The 21,017-nt window shown below is 46.8% G+C and overlaps 1 protein-coding gene across 13 annotated transcripts in view; it reads left to right on the top strand.

The window, feature by feature from the left end:
- The window catches only part of LOC139052803 (bromodomain-containing protein 3-like), a 253,023-nt gene that overhangs the window by 11,761 nt on the left and 220,245 nt on the right, over positions 1-21,017 (top strand). For 9 of the 13 annotated variants that reach the window (XM_070529934.1, XM_070529928.1, XM_070529935.1 and 6 more), the window contains one exon: positions 17,174-17,213. In XM_070529934.1, coding sequence (XP_070386035.1) covers positions 17,174-17,213 — 40 coding nt within the window. Of the gene's footprint in view, positions 1-9,953; positions 10,036-17,173; positions 17,214-21,017 lie in introns of all 13 variants that reach the window. The other 4 variants (XM_070529923.1, XM_070529924.1, XM_070529929.1 and 1 more) reach the window with 1 other exon arrangement.

Here is a 21,017-nt window from a genome sequence, read left to right as displayed (position 1 = left end):
CGGGTGCTTCGTGATGAGCAGAGTCACCTTTCCAACTGCGCGGCACACTGTTGACTGAGGAATGCGGACCTCCGGTGACTGTTTGAAACGTGCCAGTGCTGTAAAACATCACAGCCATCAGCAACTGCAGCTTGGGAGGCACACAGGCTCTGTTGTCCCCTCTTTCCCGAATAGGCAACATAGCGAGAAGTCGCACGGCGTTCTTCGTGAGTCTGTAGCGAATGAGGACTTGTTAGTCGTTGTACAGCTACATCGGATTCCCCCGGTCACGTAGGACGGGTCGCGGAATTTTTGGCTAGGGCTGCGCTTCTGAAAATGCTGTATCCATGGCGTGGCAAGCAAACTCGAAAGCAGCTAACCTCTGCGCAACGTCCGTTCGGGAGGCTGTCATGTTGGAATAACACACGAAGTCAGTTTCAAGCTAGCCCAGGAGCAGACTTGAAACTTGAGCGGACTTTGATGCAGCCAAGTCATTCGCAAGTCGTCCGCAAGCTCAAGCACGATTTAGGACGCGTGGCGAAGCTGTCTTGAGACTGCCAAAAGTCATGTTCGAGCCAAGTTAGATCTCTGCATTCGGGGGCTAGTCTCCAAATGCCTGACCGTTTCTCCGTTGTTGCCGTTCGATTCTATGATGAGTCTGAGCACCTTAATCTGATTCACCCTGGGTATTCCTTGTCCGTCTTTGGTGCATATGCAAATTTCTTCGTATGCAGCATGCTGGATGTAAGCCTTGGGGGGGTCTTCCCCTAAGCGTCGGGCGGCAGAGGAGGAGTTCCGATTTTTCTGGCGAGCAGACGAGACCGGTTCCGACGAGGGACTCTTCCACCACCTGGACCGCGGTCTGTAACCGCTGTTTGATTTCTCCGTCGCTTCCCTTGGACACCCGGATCGTAATGTCGTCCGTGTATATTGTGTGATGCAATTTCTCGATGGCGTTGAGGCGCCCGGGGAGGCCGATCATAATGAGATTAAAGAGCATCGGCAAGATGACAGAGCCTTGCGGGGTGCCGACGCTGCCCATGTTCCTGTCTTCGAATGCGAGTTTGCCCAGCGTTAAGGAGACTTTCCTGTTTGTGAGGAAATCCTGAACATAGCTGTACGCTCGGTTTCCTAGATGGGAGTGCAGCAATGCTGCTTATTATGGCTGCGTGAGCTGCGTTGTCGAAAGCTTTCTTGAGGTCTAATCCTAGAATGGCCTTGATACCTCTTGTATTGTTGTCAAGTATCTGGTGTTTGATTTGCAACATTGCATCCTGCTTGGAGAGATGAGCTCGAAACCTGAGGATGGTGTCCAGATACGCGTCCACGTCATCCAAGTGTGCGTCGATCTGGGTCGTCGATCTGGGTGAGGACGGCGTGCTCCATCAACTTGCTGACGCACGACGTGAGGGATAGTGGTCAAAGGTTGGCCAGATCTGGGGGTTTCCCTGGTTTGGGGGTGAGCACCATTTTTGCTTTCTTTTTTTTACTGGTCGGGGATGCATCCTCGGGTCCAGCAGTCGTTAATGTACTTGGTCAGTTGGGAGATGGTCTCGTTGTCCAAGTTACAAAGGGTCTTACTAGTTACGCCGTCTGGTCCCCGGGCCGACTTGCTGTTGAGCTTTTGCGAAGCGGCCCGGATTTCTGCCACGCCAAAGTCTCTGTCCAGAGAGAAATTCCGTTTTGTTGAATAGTCGGGCTATACGGGGCTTCTCTGTCGCAGAGTTCGGAAAGGATTTCTTCCTTGTCCTTGACGTGTGTGTGTGTTAGCTTGTGCATGGTTTCCCTTAGTGTTGCCTTGGTCGGGTCTAGCAGGTGTCGGAGCAGGCGCCATGTGTGACCGATGCCAATCCGTCCGTCCATCACGTTGCAGATCTCATCCCAATGTTGTTTACTAAGAGTTCTGCAGTGTTCTTCTATTTGTTTGTTGAGTAACTGTGTTTCAACTTTCTATTTTGTCTTTGTTTCTGCCACCTGGCTTGAAGCGATCTTTTGGCCTCCCGCATGTGCACCAGGCGGCTGTCGATCTTCTCAACGGGAGGTTCTGGTGTCACGGTCTTTGCTACTTTATTGACCTCAACCATCACTTTTTCGGCCCATTCTTGAATGTCTGTGATGGGCGTGTGCGTCATTCCGGCTCGATTCTTGCAGAACTGGTCCCAGTCCGTCCATTTGAAGGTTTTGTTGGGTTCGATCTTTCAATTCTCCAATGATTTCTTTTCGAGAATTCTGTGGTCACTATCAAGGTCTTCGAACATGTTACTCCAACTCGCTCCTCTCGCGTTCTTCACTAATGTTAGATCGGGCGTGGTGCCTCTTGTCAGCCCGGTTCCCATCCTGGTGGGGGAGCTGGGGTCGGTGATGAGGGTCAGGCCTGTCTCCTGTATATCCTGCTATAAAGCCTTGCCTTTGGCTCTCATATAGGCGTAGCCCCATGCTCCGTGCGGGGCGTTAAAATCTCTCCTGATTAGTAGGGGATGGGAGCCCGCAATGTCGGTGGCCCTCCGAAAACTGGTTAGGAAGCGCTGTTGTATATGCGCAGGGTTGCTGTATAGATTGAGGATAAATGTGCTGCATTGGCTCTTGCTTTTGGGTATAATTTCTACGAATACTTGTTCAGTCTGCGCTACCTTAATGTCGTGACGAACGACCACTAAGCTTTTCCTGACCAAAGTAGTTACCGCGTGGTTTTCCCTGGATGGGGGACTGATGGCTTGGTAACCGGGTAGTTTTGCTAATTTGTATGTCTCTTGTAACATTACATCGGGTTTTGATTTGCTTTTAGGTGTTGTTGGAGGACCGCTTTTTTTGCGGCGTAACTCCTGCAGTTACACTGCCATATCGTCAGCGCGCCTCTTTTACCATGTTTGCCTATTTTGTTCTGGTCGTGGGGTGGTGGTCTGAACGACCCCAGATGCTGCTGTGGTGTTCGCAGGGGTGTCGTGGAATTGATTAGATGCGACCCCAGTTCTGGGGGCCCCTGTGGTGGTAGTTTGGCTGCGGCTGCAGTTTGGCTACCCTAAGACTTAAGTTCGCCACATTGTTTTCGAATTTATCAAGTCTCTACATTATGGTCGAGACCGCCAGCGTGAGGTTGCCGACTGCTTCTGCTTGTTCTTTGAGTACATTTTGCATTTCCGTTAATTTCTGCCCTAGGTCTGCCAGTTGTGATCCGATTTTGCTGCTAACGGCTGGAGCCTTTCTCTTAGGTGGTGGAGGGTTGTCTTCCTCCATGCTATTATTAGGGGTTACCACACCTGCACTACAAGTACTCGGACGGGGAGATATCTCCACCCTTCGACTATTCTTAAGATCCTGGATTTCTCTTGTGAGGTGTGAGATTAATTCTCTCAATTGCACATTTTCCCATCTCATTTCTGCTATTTCCCTATAAGCTGTATTCTCCTCAGATCCGCCGTGGCGCGACGAGCCTTTGACCACGTCTGCCCAGCTCATCTTGTTCGTGGCCTCTTCTACCGCCGGGCCGCCTCGCTGCTCCAGGATCGTGAACGCATACGGCTCCTGGATCTGGTTTGGGCCGGTCCGGGTGTGCGGCTCCGTGATCTGGACTTTCTGGTTCTCGAGTGGGCCCTCGAGCGTGAACGGGGCCTGGTCCCCTGGGAAGGGCGTCCAACTGATTCCCTTGTAGCCTCCGATGCTAGGAATTCTTCCTGTTGTCGTTGTCGTTCCCAACGTCGTCTTTTGACTATATATGGCGTCTTGAAGCGAGTCTTGCAATTCTTATCGGCTGTTAAGTGCTCACCCCCACAAAGTTGTCAAAGGGGGTGGCACTGGTGGTCGAACCTGGGTTGGCCGTGCCGCAGCCTCTACAGATGCGGTCCTGCGGAGTGGGGCACACGTCCATGCGGTGGCCCAGTCTGCCACATTGGAAGCACAGGTCAAGTTGTTTTCTGTACAACGCGCACCTGATGAGTGCACCTCCGTAGCGGATGAAGGAGGGAACTTTCAGTCCGGAAAACAGCACCATAACCGTGGTGGTATTTTAACCGAGTCGTTTCTCAGCGATTGCCGTTGGATTCTTGGGGGTAACGACCTGGGCGGTGATGTTCCGGGGTGAATCTTCGAGAGGTATAGCCCTGATGACTCCTTTGGAAATAAAGTGGGGTGCCGATTTGTATGCGTTGGTCTCGTAGGCCTGGCTGGCCGTTGATTACGAGGCACTCGACTCTTTGGTATCAGATAATGTCCTGTTGTACATTGAGGCACACGGTATCGTTTTCCCTGTGCTCCCCGGGTTTGCCAGCAGCTTGGTAGACGCACAAGGCTCCTCGGGCCACTCCTAACTCGCCACTCTTGAGGCCTCCCTTTGGGTGGATGATAACCTTGAAATCACCCTTCGGTAGATATGGCATGCGGTTGGCCTTAACTGCTGTTTCAGCTTCTGCTCGCGCTTCTGCTTCCTTCCGCCGGTGGCGAGGTGGGCACCGAAACTGCTCAAATCGGATCTCTCCATGGCTTACTTTTTGCTGCGTGAGATGGTAGCAAAAACACGGGGATTTTTGGTGACTTCCCTGCGAAATCATTGAACAAAGATGGAGCCGACGTGAAGTGCATCTGCTTTCTTTGGCCACCTCTTCGGATTTTTAATTCCCTTTTTGATTTCATTAAGTTAGCAGGGAAGAAGTTTGGGCGTGTTGGTGGGATGCATTCAGACTGGGATACATAGCGCAAAAAATTACACAGGGACAAGCAGAACACAGGACGGTCCTGTGTTCTGCTTGTCCCTGTGTAATTTTTTGCGCTATGTATCCCAGTCTGAATTCATTAAGTAAATTGATTTAAGTGTACCAATAAAATACACCATGTGGTAAGGGGTTAATCTTGCATGGTATCAACCTAATCCTTAGCTGTAAACTTGCGATGCAGTCTGAGCTTACTGCATGTTGTTTGATAATTTTCAGTTTCAATTATAGGAATGCTGGCATATCCACAATTATGCCATATGCTGGTGTGCTGGCATCCTCTACCAATATGTGATACACTGATATACTTGGTGTAGTTACTTCTAACGTGGGCTTTTTTTTCATGATTTTCGTTGCTTGAAGTCAACCCTTATTTACATTCGAATATTGTAAAAATTGACCAACTCGGAAGAAATGTTCTCAATCTCTGTTTTTTGTGTTTAGACCTCTACTTTTATGTCTCTATCCAATCGTGAATGGTGATGCAGTGCATTCAGTATGGTGCCTGCTTCGAGAGACGAGCAATTTGGATGACTGATTTAGAGACGGCTGGGCCAGCAGGGGGCTTTCTTTAAATGTGAAGCCGGTTAGAAGGGCCTTGTCCTGGTGTGGTAACAAGGTTGTAGTCTTTGAAGCAGTGCTTGGGCGGCACTCTATTTTCGGGCAATAGTTTTTTTTACTAACCCCCTCTCGGGAGCGTACTCACATGGCTGAGAGCGCTTCTGTCGCTGTTCGAAGGAAGGTGGTGGCACGGCACTGTTCGGTGTTTATTCGTGCGAAAGTGAAACCATCTCTGGAAGTGATTGCCCGAGAGTACCGCTCAAGCTCTTTCCGATGTGACCATGATAAGTTAACTGGGTACCTTTATTTGGGAAATCTGTTTGGGAACATTTTCTGTTCGTCTTGCATTACATTTGAGGTTTTATTTTTTGGTCTTGCGTGATGTCACACCTTGCAGTCATGTTTACAGTATAGCATAAGGTTTCCTTTGAACGTGCTAGGAAGTGGAACAAGGCGGCATTTGTTTGCTTAGGCTTTACCCTCTTTTTGATGTTCCTTGTGCTGTTAATATTAAGAGTAAGTGTTTCTGTCAACATTGTTTTCGGGAGCCTTTGTTGATGAATCCATAAGCAGGCTTTCCCACACGGCTTAATTTCCCTAACCATAATGGCCATGTTTCTGCTAGTAGCGCTGTTAAAGCTGAGAGGTGCATTTTGTAACCTTCGACGGTGCGGGGGAATGGATGGTTGCAGAGATGTCACTGACACGCAGGTTGCTAGTACTTCATTTACAATTCACCTTATTGGTTGTGCAGGGAGATACGATCTCTCCGATGCTATTCACAGCGTGTTTACAGGAGGTATTCAGAGACCTGGATTGGGAAGAATTGGGGATAAGAGTTAATGGAGAATACTTTAGTAACTTGCGATTCGCTGATGATATTGCCTTGCTTAGTAACTCAGGGGACCAACTGCAATGCATGCTCACTGACCTGGAGAGGCAAAGCAGAAGGGTAGGTCTAAAAATTAATCTGCAGAAAATGTAAGTAATGTTTGACAGTCTCGGAAGGGAACAGCAGTTTACAATAGCTAGCGAGGCACTGGAAGTGGTAAGGGAATACATCTACTTAGGGCAGGTAGTGACCGCGGATCCGGATCATGAGACTGAAATAATCAGAAGAATAAGAATGGGCTGGGGTGCGTTTGGCAGGCATTCTCAGATCATGAACAGCAGGTTGCCATTATCCCTCAAGAGAAAAGTGTACGATACCTGTGTCTTACCAGTACTCACCTACGGGGCAAAAACCTGGAGGCTTACGAAAAGGGTTCTACTTAAATTGAGGACGACGCAACGAGCTATGGAAAGAAGAATGATGGGTGTAACGTTAAGGGATAAGAAAAGAGCAGGTTGGGTGAGGGATCAAACGCGAGTTAATGACATCTTAGTCGAAATCAAGAAAAAGAAATGGGCATGGGCAGGACATGTAATGAGGAGGGAAGATAACTGATGGTCATTAAGGGTTACGGACTGGATTCGAAGAGAAGGGAAGCATAGCAGGGGGCGACAGGAAGTTAGCTGGAAGGGTGAGATTAAGAAGTTTGCAGGGACAACAGGGCCACAATTAGCACATGACCGGGGTACTTGGAGAAGTATGGGAGAGGCCTTTGCCCTGCAGTGGGTGTTGCCAGGCTGCTGCTGATGATGATATTGGTTGTGTCAAAAAACGTGAGGCACACTCTCAGGGGTTTTGCTTATTGTCTATTCGGACTCTGACTGTGAGGCCGTTTCTCTAATAAAACACTCTGCATACGTTTTTTCATTAAAGGAATACTTGCAGATATTGTGCGGTTTTTATTTTTTTATTGGATTGTTGCTGCGGACCCAGTAATGGTGCTGTGTGTAGCCACAATTCCTATAGCATGCTACATATGATGTGAACCGAAATGGGATATTTATGGTAGTGCTGATGTGTACTGCAATGCCACTATCCTGTACAGTTCTCACAAGCCCCTTCCCCTGAGGCTGCTCTTGGGAGTACAGCGTTGGAGCCACTAGTGCCATCTCCTGCGCACTTTTTTTCAAGCTGGTCTACACCCAGCTCTACGCTTGGCTGCAGTTGCTCAGTGTGACTCGTTGGGAATGATTCTTTTGGGACGTACTGAAGTGATTTAACTCGACAGGGGTCTAGTTTCTGCTGCCGGTGAGGCACCTACCATGGTGCGCGTTTCAGATTTTGCCGATCTGCTCTTACGGCAGCCCTGTAGTTCACCTGTGCTTCACAGTAATGAGTACTTTAAGAAATGTACGAGACAATTATAACGGTGGGGGTGCTGTTTACTTCAACAAAGATTTAAGCATGTATAAGTGCGACTGGTTGGTACCGAATGAAGCAGTTTTTCTTGTTATGTTAGGCCTGTCCTGCCCAATAACCATAGAGTAGTGCAAACCTTGGTCTCAATGAGCTTTTGCATTTATGCTGTTGGATGTTGCAGCTTTACAGGGCAAAGAGCCAGTGCTCAAAGGGTATTTATCATGCTTGTTTCCCAACTGCAGCAGGAATAATGCAGCACGCCAAATGTAGGTGTAGCATAGTAGATGGGGCTGTTCCATGCATTACCAGTGGGTGTGCTCACTATTGATGCTTGTGTATGTTGGGGTTGCATAATTGGAGGTGCATGATGCCGCTGCTGCGCCAAGTTGCACCAAATGAGATTTCCGTCCTAATAAAAACCAGAAGCCCAAGTGTGCAAAAATGAGCAACTGTGCAATATGTGTGTCTGAAAACATGCATCACTGCAACAGTTTAATAAATCCAAATTATGTTGCTGACTGACAGTTAAGGCTTGACGGTGATTGCCTTAACTTCCAAATAATTGGGAGTTAAAAATACCCAAATTTGCCAGAAAACAAGTGCACTTATTCCATGATTGGCTCAAAAGTGTGCCGTAGTCTTGAAGGACCACTTATGGGGATACTTCCACTTCCGCAGGATTTTGCATTGCTAGCATCAAACACATTGGCATCTATGAGCGACAGCATTCTTTGCACTGTGCCAGAAACACTATGGTTTGTTAATGTGTCTAGTGCTGATCACTTAAAATGTCGTGAAAGTTAAAAGTATCTCCGAAAGGGATTGTTTAAAAACAAAAATCAAGTTTGTCAATGTGTTGCTGTGCGTATGACTGCTTGTCTATGATCTGGCCAGTCTGTATACCTCTACTATTGTCATGCAAGGTAGCAGGACCGTGATGTTGTGGTCCTGGCTTTTCTGGTGCCACTCCTTTTTGTGCTCTGTCAGTGTCAAGAGCCACGCTCCGCTTGCGTTATTAATACTATCGGTTGGCTGTGAATGGTGGCTCATAAGTGAGGCATACCGAATTGAGTGGAATGCGTCGCTACACAATTGCAGCCCAGAAGTCGACCGTGCTATCATTGTTGAATGACTGGTTTTCTTATTTTTTAATCTGGCAACAGTCATTGTCCTTGTCATCGCAGACATCGAGGGTGGAGTCGGCACCTCTTAAACAACTAGAAGTTGCTGGGACCATGTAACTATTTAACATGTGAATGAACAAATGCTGGACTCACGGAACCAACACAGCGGGACTTGCGAATGGCCTGCTGGTGTTCGCTAGTTTCGTTTTTGAGGTGGTGTCGACAATATGGCCGACAACCGTGCCGTAGGCGATTCCAGCGATGTGTGAAACATCGCTGTTTCCGCTCAGCTCGACGGTCAGATTGGCTTGCAGGCCTCAAGGTGTCTTAAATATCGGCCGTACTGGTACATTAAATTTATGGGCCAGTGTTGCTGAAAAGATAAGCTAATTGGCAGCTGAATAATCGTAAGATATCAAAGGCAATGTCTGAGCAGATTCTGTCAATTTGAAATGAACTAATTATAGCACATTTTGTCAACAGGTTTGTTGTCTTCGTTTAAATTAAAAGGGATAATCAAATGTAGGTTCCCCCCTTTTTTGTTTAGAGGTCGAGCAACATTGTTTTACAGCAAGCAGGCACTTTCTAGTGTTCCAACTAATAAACGATGTGTCCAGCAGTTAGCATTTATTTGCTCCAAAGTGCTTTGCAATTTGTATTGTCTGCTCCAAATCTCATTTTGTCACTGGCACCACTGTGAGCCCCACTGTTCCAATTCCAAGCAGCGAACATGCTTGCAATCCACGCATGTCGTGGTTGAGTGTTGCAGCCAAGAGTAGTTGTGGGTGATGTGCACAGATTGCATGGCAACACATTGCACAGCACCACTATGGTGGCTCGACGCAAGCTGGAACTATGAAAAGGCACACATGATCAGTACACAGCATCTAATGGAGTTTCCGCTGCTCTTTAGTTACAAAAGTTCGTTCAACTACTGCGTGAAATGCCATTATGGCAGCACTGTGGCTGAATTGATGCAGGGTTTGCAAATGCTGACCTTTTTAATGTGCACGACCCTAAGTGCTTGTTTTTAGTGAAGTTTTAATTACACTGAGCTTTCTTGCACATGTAGCTCTGGAATAATGCTAGCAAGTAATCTGCAGTGTGGTCAACATAATATCCTTGTGGAAGCGGCAATTTTGCAGTGACATTGTGGCTTTTCTGGTCTGCTGGGGGGTCCAGGCCTCAGATCTCCCAGTAATTCATTCCCTCCTGGTTGTGGCACAGTTTTTCTCGGGGGGTCATTTCTGGCCTCAAGCCTCCCGATAAAAACTGTCCCCCCCCCCCCCCCTCCCCCCTACGACCCTGCTGATGCCTTGTTTTGTCTTTCTGTAGGTTGTGCTGCACGTCTCCTCCAGATTGCTCCCTCCCTGTAAGGAAGGTGTGCTCATCCCAAGAGGCACTTAGAAAGAGTGCGGTATGGATGGCTTTTTCCATTGTTGTCCATTGCTGCTGCATGCTTTTGTCCAGAGCTCCGTTGGTGAAATCCATTTCAAGTGAGGCAGACTAGACTTGGGCACCTTCATGGACTGTTGGCACCGGACTGCTTTCGTGATGTCGAATGTTCCAGTTGTGTTTCAAGTATTGCAGTGGACTGAGGAAACGTGCATTTGTAGTTTTAAAAGTAAACAATACCTTAAGCCAGTGGTTCTCAAATAGTGGTGTACAAAAGCATTCTTGGGGTCTGCGAAGCTATCGTGTGCACATGCATGCTCGCCGTGAATTGCGCCCGTGTCGAATTCACGCGTAGAGTGTGCAGTGCATCGCATCTTTTGCAGTGCTATGCATGGTGCTTACAAAAGGGGAAGCCACCATTATTGCTAGTGCTGATAGGACGATGCCATACCGACAGGCCATATGATGCTAGGCACATACTGAGAGCCCTTCTTCTTGGTAGTGTTGACAAGGTCTGTGTTGATGATCTTATTACGCTAGTGTCTCATGTGACGTGCACTTCGCTCCATCACAATGTCGGAAGTTACGAGGGTTGAAGGATAGTTTTATGGAGTTTGGGCTCGCAGAAATTGGTGCCAAGCCACAATGCATTGTGTGCGGTGAAGAAGTGCTTGCACAGAGCTCCCTCGTGCGAACCCAGCTCGGGACAGAGCACCCAGTCTATCGAGACGAGGACCTCGGCTTTCAAGTGAAGAAACTGAAGCCGGAGTTCCAGAAACCCAAGCAGAGTAAAGTCACATAGTAAGCCACTTTTATAAGAGGCCAGCAATTGACCCTTTGTTGATGAGCAGCGGCATATCTGCTAGTTTTCCTGCGTGCTTGTGACAGCCGGCACGTTGGGAGGTGCACAACTGCACTGAACGCGTTCTTCTATTAATTGTCCGTTTTGCTTCTTTAGTGCGTGGTGTATTGTCTGCACCTAAGCCGTATGCTGTTGTCAACATCCCTGCAGACTACAGTAAAAGCTTGTTAATTCGCAACTCGTTAATTTGAAATTTCGGATAAGTCGAAGTAGCTGCTGTGGTCCGTCCAATAATCTGTTGAAAGCAGTATGTAGTGCATCCCGCTAATTCACACTGAAAGCAGCACTGCCACCGATAACTCGAACTCCGTGCCATTGTGGATGGGGAGAGTGCTAGTGCGTGGGAGCACGTTGGCGATGCTGGCGCTGTCGCGTGGGCCATGCAGCTTTTCTCTTTATATCTATGGCCCTTTGCTTAGGCCTGACTGGAGTAAGACGCGCCTGGCCAGGCATGGCCTACGCCTCTGTTGCAGATCGGTTCTCTCCCTCCCTCAAGAGGTTCAAGATAAGAACCCGGACACGGGGCTGCATGTTTATTTTTTCTCTTTTTCTTTTTTTACATCTTGGAGTAACCTCCAAGATGTAAAAAAAGCATAGTGCTCTTTCTCTACGAGGCTTTCTGTCGAAAAGCGGTACCAGGTAAGGTGTGAAACATGGCGGCTGTGATGTTTATAGACACTCGCAGTACCAAAAAGCATAGCCTTTGCCATTTGTGGCTATTACATGGTACTCCAGCATCGCTAGGATATGTGTTTGGCAGCCGCCTGTATGCATAGTGGAACTCAGCAGCATGCATCCGGTGCTGCTACGAAAGTACAATGGAAACCATCGTCACAGGAAGTTGTGTGTTTCGCAAGTGCATTTTCGAGCGCAGCTTTTTTCCCTGGCACGGGCATCAGCGGTGCAAAGGCATGTTTATAGTCCGACATTTTCACTGCGTGTCGCTTGAGACCAGTTGCGCATGCTGCTTACACTGCGCCAGCCGAAATTCCGTCCCCTCTAAACATCGGCGCGTGCGACGCCTGCTGTTCTCTTTGGAGCATGTGCGGAACGATCCCCACCCATGTGCCGCTTTGAACACTTTGAACTGCTGTCTACGACCATCGGCAAAGTGGCGGGGGCACCTTTTATTCTCCGCGCCATGCATTGTGGGTTGGTGCAGTTGGCACCACGAATGCCCGGATGGAGCAAGAACCATCTCGATGTTGGGGACGACGGTACAGTGAACAAGTAACGTTAGACCACATTGGCGGCGTCCGATTACGTTGGTGTGCCAGTGCTTCGAGCTATATACATCGTTCTCGCCAACGTGACCTAGCGAGTGCCAAACGGGGATGTGCTCACGCTGCGTTGGACTATATATGCACCTTAACCGAGCAATTTTTTCTCTCACTTTCATTAGTTCAAATTTTGTATAATTCGAATTTTTGTAGCATCCTTGCGGAGTTCTTATTGACAAGCTTTTACTGTATTTTACGTCGAGGTGCCACATTCGACCCAAGCTATTTTTGTAGATTTTACTGTATGAAGCTTTTCGTTCCAGCTGGCAAGCTTTGTAGTGGCAGTAAAAGCCAGCTGCATCATTAGTTGCGACATAGTTACTAGTGCGAACAAAGCTATTGGTTGGGACAGGGCAGTGCGCCAGTTTGCGTTAGTGACTGTCACAGCAAATGCATGGACACCAACTAGCGCAATAATTACTCTGCTTCATTAGCTGCCATGTAGCCAAGCAGATGAAGCCTTGCACCATCTGCGAGACGCTGCTCATGCCTTGCACGAAGGAAGTTGTCAACACTGCTATAGGGAACGCGGGCGTGAGAAAGTTGCAACAAATGCCACACTGCAAGGGCACAGTTACACGAAGAACTAGAGAAATGGCGTGTAATGTGCAAAGCCAGATAAGCTTATTCTTGTGAGAGCTGTGATGTGTCTGGCAGCCCAGGGCTCACCATGTTTGTGCATTTAACTTGGTCAACGCCTGAGAGTTGCGTTTGTGCAAGGAGTTGAAGGTGAAAGGCTTCGATGCTCTTAAGTTTTTGTGTTCTGTGGGACTTGTGCACTGATGGTGCCCGTGGAATGATTGGCAGGTTTGGTAGACTTTGTCAAGCAAGTGAACAGTTCACTCGTATTTATGCATTGTATTCTTCACAAAGGAACTGAGCCAAGATCTAGCAAGCGTGATGCAGCATGTTGAAGTTGTCAACAGCATCAGAGCAAGGCCAGCCACTTTTTAAAAGTGCTTTGCGAAGAGATGGGTTCGGAATGCCAGCCGTGTGCTCCTACACATAAAGGTGTTTGCTATCGCTAGGAATGGCCAGGGTATTCGAGCTTCGTGAGAAAGTGAGCATTTTCTAGCAGAACACAAGGGGCTGGGAGAACCTTTCCCTTCATTCCTCACTAAGCGTGCCTATCTGTGACTTGTGGAGTACTGTTGCATTGTCTGGTGACAAAGCGAGGGGCATCTGAGGTTGGCAGAGTTGGGTGGGAAAAGGTGATTTTTTTCTGTTGCTGAGTGGCTTTGCAATAAAGAGACAGTAAGGACACATTGGAGCAGAGCACACTCAGGTTGCCACCTAATGAGTTAGTCCTAGAGTCTGCTCCAGACCAGCAAATGGGCAAGTTACTTTGCTCATGGAAAGTGTTAATGCTCCAAGTGAGCTCATGCATGCTGTAACCATTTTTGCTCAGGACAGCTGAACCCTGCCCTGCATAAAGGCTTAAGATTGTTGTTACAGTATTTGACAGCATATGCATGTGAGCGAGCATTTCCAAGACTTACTTATTGAAAAGCAAGTATTGCAACCAGCTTAACGTCAGTGCAGACGTACAGCTATGTTGAAGTGCAACCATGCGACGAATTGACGAGCTACCAAAAGCGAAGTCAGTGTACTTTTGATGTGTTATTTGTGCATGCCAATAAATAGTGTCAATTTCACGTTTGTGAATTCCATAATTTGCTGCAGTATTGTACACAATGTGTTTCTTATGCAATTAATAGCTGCATTTAGATGAATGCGGCAGAAGCGTATCGTACCAACTTTCACGCTTATCGCATCTCATGTAAACAATGTAATTTGTTAAGAAGCCGTATTGCGTAAAATGTGCCAAACGGGGATAGTTTGAGATTGAAAATGCGCATTTCAGTAGCACATGCAAACAGAAGCATATTGTAGCACGAATTATGGGAAAGAATTTGCTGCAGGATGACAGGTGGATGCTGCTGGCTATCCAAATAAAAATAGTGGCAGATAGGGCAGGCCGCGTGCGATTTTTGCCACGTGGGTACACTTCGTACGTCTAAACAGTGCCTGCCTTATTGATAATGGATTAGCGTCATCGAGCTATTGGTTTTGTGGTGTTAATGTAGCCAAGTGGCAGGTTTCCTTTGATAAAAGCTGAGGTGGCCATGCTCTGCTACCACTAGACATGGCAAGAATTGTAGAAGTACTGGAAAATTTTAATGTATGGGTCATTCCATGCGAACTGTCCCAACCTTGGCGCTCGGCCATCGATTTCTTTGAAAAAAAAAAATTGAGGACTATCTATTTAAAGGAACAAGTCTTTCTGTAAAACATTTTTGCAAAAAAAAGAATTTGCAGCACCACTAGGAAGATCGGAAGTTTTCAAAAATGTTTGAAAGTACGAGTCGTAAAACGCATTGTCAAAATATTTTATCTTAAATTAGGCAGGCACACGATTTTCCCTTGAGAATGGGTAGGCTTTTCATTTAAAAAAGGTGTTATCGGTCTTAACGTTTCCGTGAGTTTCTATACGGCACTAAATGTGCAAAATTTGCTGCATATTGGGAATTTTTTTGCAGAAAGATAACTTTTACTGAAAGGTTATATTTCATAGTAACTAATTGCCAGCAAGTTGTATTGTAAGAGAAAAATAATTTGGGACGAATATAACATGAAACGACTTGTACAGCTGGCGACAAAGTTGGAAAAAAAAGTTAGTTTTGGCCTATGTTTAGTCATAAATTTAGCATTCAGGTGGTCGGGGTAAAAATACACTAAAGAGTATTTATTAGAAACGTCCATTGTCTACAAACAAACTTTTACCAAATTACTGCGTGGTTTAAGCAAGAAAAAAATTTTGAATTTGTGTTAGGCAGGTCTCTGCTTGCATGTGTTTCCCCTTCGTAGGAAAGCGTCCTAGCGGTGAGAACTTTCGCGGATGCAAAATTTCCTGAGTTGATGGAGGAACATCTAGACAAGATAATCAGCTCAAGTTTTTACTTGAGTGCTTTATTAGAAATTATTAACCTAGCCAATAAAAAATGCGAGCCCCAATAGAGCGCATTTAACCAGATGTCGCCGTACAACGACGGCCTGCATAGCGTTCTCACGCTGCATCGGAAACTTACGCCAGGGAGTACAGTGTGCAGTTCGGCACACTAAGATTTAAAAATGTGTGAACACTTTGTGAATAAGAAAACAATCTGTTGCTTTCTTACACCAAACATGCAGCAAATATCAGCCAACACAATCTTGTTTTAGCGATCATGTTGGCAATGATGTTAGAGGAGTGATGTCAACTCGTCGCCGCGGACCGCGCGCGCGCGGTCCGGAGCCGACGTCGGAGGGGCTTCGTAGAACTCGGAGCCGACCCGGGTAGCGCGCCTGGGTAGCACATTGTCTTGCGTCTTGGTCTGCGCGTGGGAAGGAGGCTACGACGACGTTCCCGCGGCAACTCCCCCACCCGTAGCAGATCAGGAGTTCGGTAACAATAGTTGGCCCGCCGAACTCATTCAGTTGCAACGGCGACGAGGCTAGAGCGTAACGGTGGCAGTTTCAGCATAAAGCCTGCTTCGTCAAACGTATCCTAGCTGAAGCGACGGAGAGTGGAGGGCGCGCATATTGTTCCCGACACAGTCGACCTAGTCACGCTGTGGCTAGAGGTTGGCGGCGGCGTTCCAAGATGAGGTTGCCACCGCTGGCATAAATGGCTGGCAAACTTGCACTGCAGCTGGCCGTTCTTAACACCGCTAGGACGCTTTCCTACGAAGGGGAAACACGTGCAAGCACAGAGACCTGCATAACACAAATTCAAAATTTTTTTCTTGCTTAAACCAAGAAGTAATTTGGTAAAAGTTTCTGTTTGTAGACAATGGATGTTTCTAATAAATACTCTTTAGTGTATTTTTACCCCGACCACCTGAATGCTAAATTTATGACTAAACATAGGCCAAAACTAACTTTTTTTTCCAACTTTGTCGCCAGCTGTACAAGTCGTTTCATGTTATATTCGTCCCAAATTATTTTTCTCTTACAATACAACTTGCTGGCAATTAGTTACTATGAAATATAACCTTTCAGTAAAAGTTATCTTTCTGCAAAAAAATTCCCAATATGCAGCAAATTTTGCACATTTAGTGCCGTATAGAAACTCACGGAAACGTTAAGACCGATAACACCTTTTTTAAGTGAAAAGCCTATCTTCATTCTCAAGGGAAAATCGTGTGCTTGCCTAATTTAAGAAGATAAAATTTTTTGACAGTGCGTTTTCCAACTCTTACTTTCGAGCTTTATAAAAAATTTCACATCTTCCTAGCAGTGCTACAAATTTTTTTTTCGCAGAAATGTTTTACAGAAAGAGTTCTTGCTTTAAATAGATGTTTGAGCGCCAAGGTTGGGACAGTTAGCGTGGAATGACCCATATGGTACCTTTGTACAATATAATAGTATCGCAAATTTGTCTACACAAACATTTCAAATAAAACCCTAATTGAATGTAGTTGACATGCAGGTACTTCCGGCACTGCCCGTACAAACGCTGTAGCAAAAGTAGTCTTGAAGCGAAAGCGCTAGCTATGAAATGTGATACTTGGTGGCGTTCGATAGCTGTACAAGAAAATTAATGTAAATGGTGGTGTACGGGTATAGGCGATACGATACGCTTCTACTGTAGCTATGTAAACATGATAATAAAAATCAACAAACGGGGTCCATTTCACATGACACATATTTCCATCCTTAGTTGCAACCTCCCCCCCCACCCCCCTCTCGTGGGGTCAACCTGCAAGAGGTCTTTGACACACCCATGGTTGAGAACCACTGCCTTAAGCGAGTGCGAACAAGTGTTAGCAGGAAGGAGCCTGGGGCAGAATACGTGCCACTTGTCTGCAATGTTGCATCTCTCGCCTGCACAAGGCACGGGAGAGAGTGGAAGAAGCATTCGTTGCCTCAGGGTGGTCCCAAGCATAGCATGATTGTGCAAGCTGTATACATGTCTAGAGATTGTGGCGCCTGCTTGTAGATGATTGGCACAACAAACACTTGTGTTCTCTTTTCAGCATGGGAGGTACCCAGGACAGCAGTAGCCATAACGAAATGGTGAGTCTTGCATGTTTGGGCAGTTTTATGCGACTTGAAACCGTGGTGGCTAACTGGAACTGTAAGGTGTGTTGCTGCTCAATTGCCTGCTGCATACTTTTAATTGCAGTTTGCATATAACTGCAAACAAAGACCAGGGTAGTGTTATGGTCCTCCCTGTGCTGCACACCTTGGCAGCCAGCTTGTAGTAAGGCCGCAACAGCCTGAATATGAGGGCCGCAAAGAGAAAAATCTTTGTTTACGTATGAAGTACTTCATGAAAGGAGACCCATAACATGCGTAACTCGGTAGCCACTGGCATTAGGTGTGTACAGTAAAACCCCGTTAATTCGGATTTCACAGGACCGGAGAAAATGTCCGAATTAACCAAATTTCGAATTAATGAGGTTTCGACAATAATTCAAGAAATGACTGAAACATAGGCATACCTTTACTTCATGAAAGAACTGGTTATTGTTGCTTGTTGTGCACGAGAAATTTTTGCAGAAAGCACAACTTTTCGGAGTTCTTGTAGGTGGTGCAGTCCGCGCTGTCGGGAGAAACGACAGGTGTCCTCCAAAAACTTTCAGGGTGTCATCAGTGTGGGGTGGCACTTCGCGCGCATCCATGACGGGCGCATTTTCGATATCAGAGACGGGCTCTTCGTCGCCTAGTACATTCAGTGTTTCTTTGTCGTTGAGGCAACTGGCAACGACGTCGCTGTCGTTGTGGATGTATTCGTCTAGCGGGACGTCCAGAGGCAGAAGTCTGTCGAAACGACTGTCATCTTGCTCTGCGTTTTGGTTAACATCCGCATCCCCGGCTTCCAAAGAATCACCATCACGGACAAAGCCGCTGTGTCGGAAGCAGTTCGCAATTAGTGCGGGTGGCGTGTTGCTCCACACATGCCCCACAATGTGCACTGCACTGAGCAGAGTTGCATCATATTTTTTCTTTGCCTCCATGCAGAGCAACATGTGCTCAAGCACTTGTCTACACAAAATTTTACACAGAAGCGGCGGCACAGGTTGCACAGCCAGGCCTGAAATATAGATGAGGTCATCCACGCCACTTGATTCGAGTGAGTCTACGGGAAGTTTCTTTATGCTTTTGAAGCATCTCGGCTTTTCTGCTTTGCCGATTATCAATAGCAGTAGCCACTCCGTGGCAGTCATGTTGGCAGCCAGCAACACTGTTATTCTGTCCTTGCTTCGTTTACCGCCAGCGCAAGGGTCCCCCTTAAATGTGATGGTTTTATCTGGCAGGGCTTTGTAGAAGAGAGCTGCGTTAAAATGCATTAAGTATAAACCCCATGCAAGCGATCTTGCATGCGACAGCGACAAGTGACGCGATGGAGATGGCTGTTGCGTTCGCTCGTCGCCTACAAGTTGCACCCCATGCGAGCGTTGACTTTGAGCGACGTCTCCCCAGTGTTGCTGGTATGAGGGCAGCAATACAGGTGCCGAAACTAGTGTGACGCGTGCTTTATTAGCTTAAGTTGATTTATTTTACTGTAAAAAGCAGCATAAAATATTTCTGAAAGTCTTGCAGTAGGTTCTTATCCTTGCACCTATAAAAATTCAATCGTTTGCTTGTTCCGTACGACAATCTGAAGTACTGGAGTTATGTACATCCAGTTATGGCTTTGCGCTATTGGCTGGTCGCTCATAGCACTTCCGGGCGATGAACGACGAATTCCAGATTTGCAAAACCGAGCGATCGCGCGACAAGACCAAGCGATCTGTTAAAGCGACGGCCCGATCCGTCGCGCGAACCCGTCGCTAGTCGCTGTCGCGCACAAAATCGCGCTAATGGGGTTTAGCCTTTAGATGTCGTTAAAATCTGCGTTAAAAATGTCGCAGGCATCATAATTGGCTAGGTGTGCGGTTAATCCGGCCCTCCACTCTTCGACAATGCCTTCATTCACAGCCCCTTTCTCGCCGCACACGCTTAGGAAGACCAGGCCGTGTCTTTTCTTGAATCGGTCGATCCAGCGTTCCGATGCCTTGAAGTCTTCGATGCCGAGTTTCAATGCGTACTTTTCGACCTGCACACAGACAAGCAACTGCAACGCCAGAAGTACGTCATTGCCACCATGTTTTTTAAGACGTAGGTTTATTTATTCACTTATCACAATACCCACAGTGCCCGTAGGCATTACAGTGGGGGGAGAAGGAAACAAAGAACCAATAAATAAAGCAGGCAAAACAACACATGTACCCAGAACACTTTCATACTCGCACATACACACAAAAACACTATTTTACTTCAGTGGGCGTATAGAGTTTGAAAATACAGTACATCGTTTGAGAGAATCATCGCGACATCGGATGGTAGCTTGTTCCATTGGCTTATGGTTCTGGGGAAATATGACATTTTAAGCACTTCAGCTTTGCAGGCTATTTCTTTAACCTTATTTTCATGGTCCAGCCGTTGAGAAACGTAATGAGGCTTGGAAAAATATTGCCCGGGATCTATGCCTGTTAGAAAGTGGAATATGTTGTGAAAGAGTTTCATTCTGAGATCTTTTTTGCGTTGCTGTAGTGGTTCCCAACCGAGGCTTTCTTTTGTTCCTGAAACACTGAAATTCTTGGTGTAATTTGAATAAACAAAATGAACGGCTATGCTTTGAATTCTTTCTAAACTGTTCACGTCACATGCCGACCACGGATCCCACACAGCACAAGCATAATCCAGAACAGATCGGACATTTGATTTGTACAGTGATACCTTTCTCTCCAGTGGCAACTTTTTTGCATTTCTGCGCAGGAAACTTAGAACGCAGGATGCTTTATACCCCTGACACACGGGCATAACTAAAGTCCTTTCCAGTAAACCCCTTTTGCTACTCTGAAGGACCCTTTGCAGAAAGGAGTTGCGCCGATGACACACGGCACCGCACTGAACTTCTTTAGGTAGTTCCTCAGATGAACGCCGCAAGAAAAACAGCGCTGGCTGTTAAAGCCACAAGAGAGAAAACATTCCTAAAAAGCGCCGCATTTATTTACACTTAGCTACTGTTGAACCTAGAAATACATTTTTTTCATTGTTGACGGCTAATAATGCTTATGGTCGTTTATTTTATTCGCGTTTTTGCGTTGTTAGCAGCCATTTAACTTAGTCCAGCAACTATGTGCAGCCGGTGTTTTGCTGTGCGTGCTGTTCATTGGTGATGCCCCCGTTTCTGTCGTCCTTTTTCACGTCTTTGTCATCCCTTCCTTTGTGCGTGCAGGCGTAACGCGTTTTATTCAATATGTTATTCCAACAACTGTGGTTTCTTCTGGGTATTTCCTGCGGCCGCTGATTGTGCAGTCTCCATCTCGCGACGTGAACACACCACATACGCGCAGCAAACGACGACGACACTGCCGGAATTCAATATGGCGGCACTAGCGACGTTATGCGAGCGTTTGAGAGTATAGCTAGAGGAAATCTTCACTATTCGACAAATTATATTGCCGCTAACAATTAAAACATTTTCGAAAGATAAAAAAATACCTATGGGCACCATAGTTGTGTGGCAGGTTTCCATCTATTGACGAGTTGTGCACGCTGTGTGCGAGAGTAACTCCTTGTCCGCTCGAAAAGTAGTTGCACGATCTCCTTTTCCGAAGAGGAACTTTGCCGTAAAGGAGATACTCCTTTGTCGTGTGTCACTGCACTTGAACGCCTTTCCGGTAGATGTCCCCTTACCTAAAGGACTTTAGTGTGCCCATGTGTCAGGGGTATTAGTTGTGGTATGATCAATGTGACGGCTCCAAGAAAGAACAGGTGTGAAGTAAATGCCGAGATGTTCGTGCACCTGAACCAATAATATCATGGTTG

Source organism: Dermacentor albipictus, unplaced genomic scaffold (genome assembly GCF_038994185.2).
Source record: "Dermacentor albipictus isolate Rhodes 1998 colony unplaced genomic scaffold, USDA_Dalb.pri_finalv2 scaffold_36, whole genome shotgun sequence".
Taxonomy (NCBI): domain Eukaryota; kingdom Metazoa; phylum Arthropoda; class Arachnida; order Ixodida; family Ixodidae; genus Dermacentor; species Dermacentor albipictus.
Note: the sequence above shows the minus strand (reverse complement) of the source record. Positions and strands in the feature narration are given on the sequence as shown.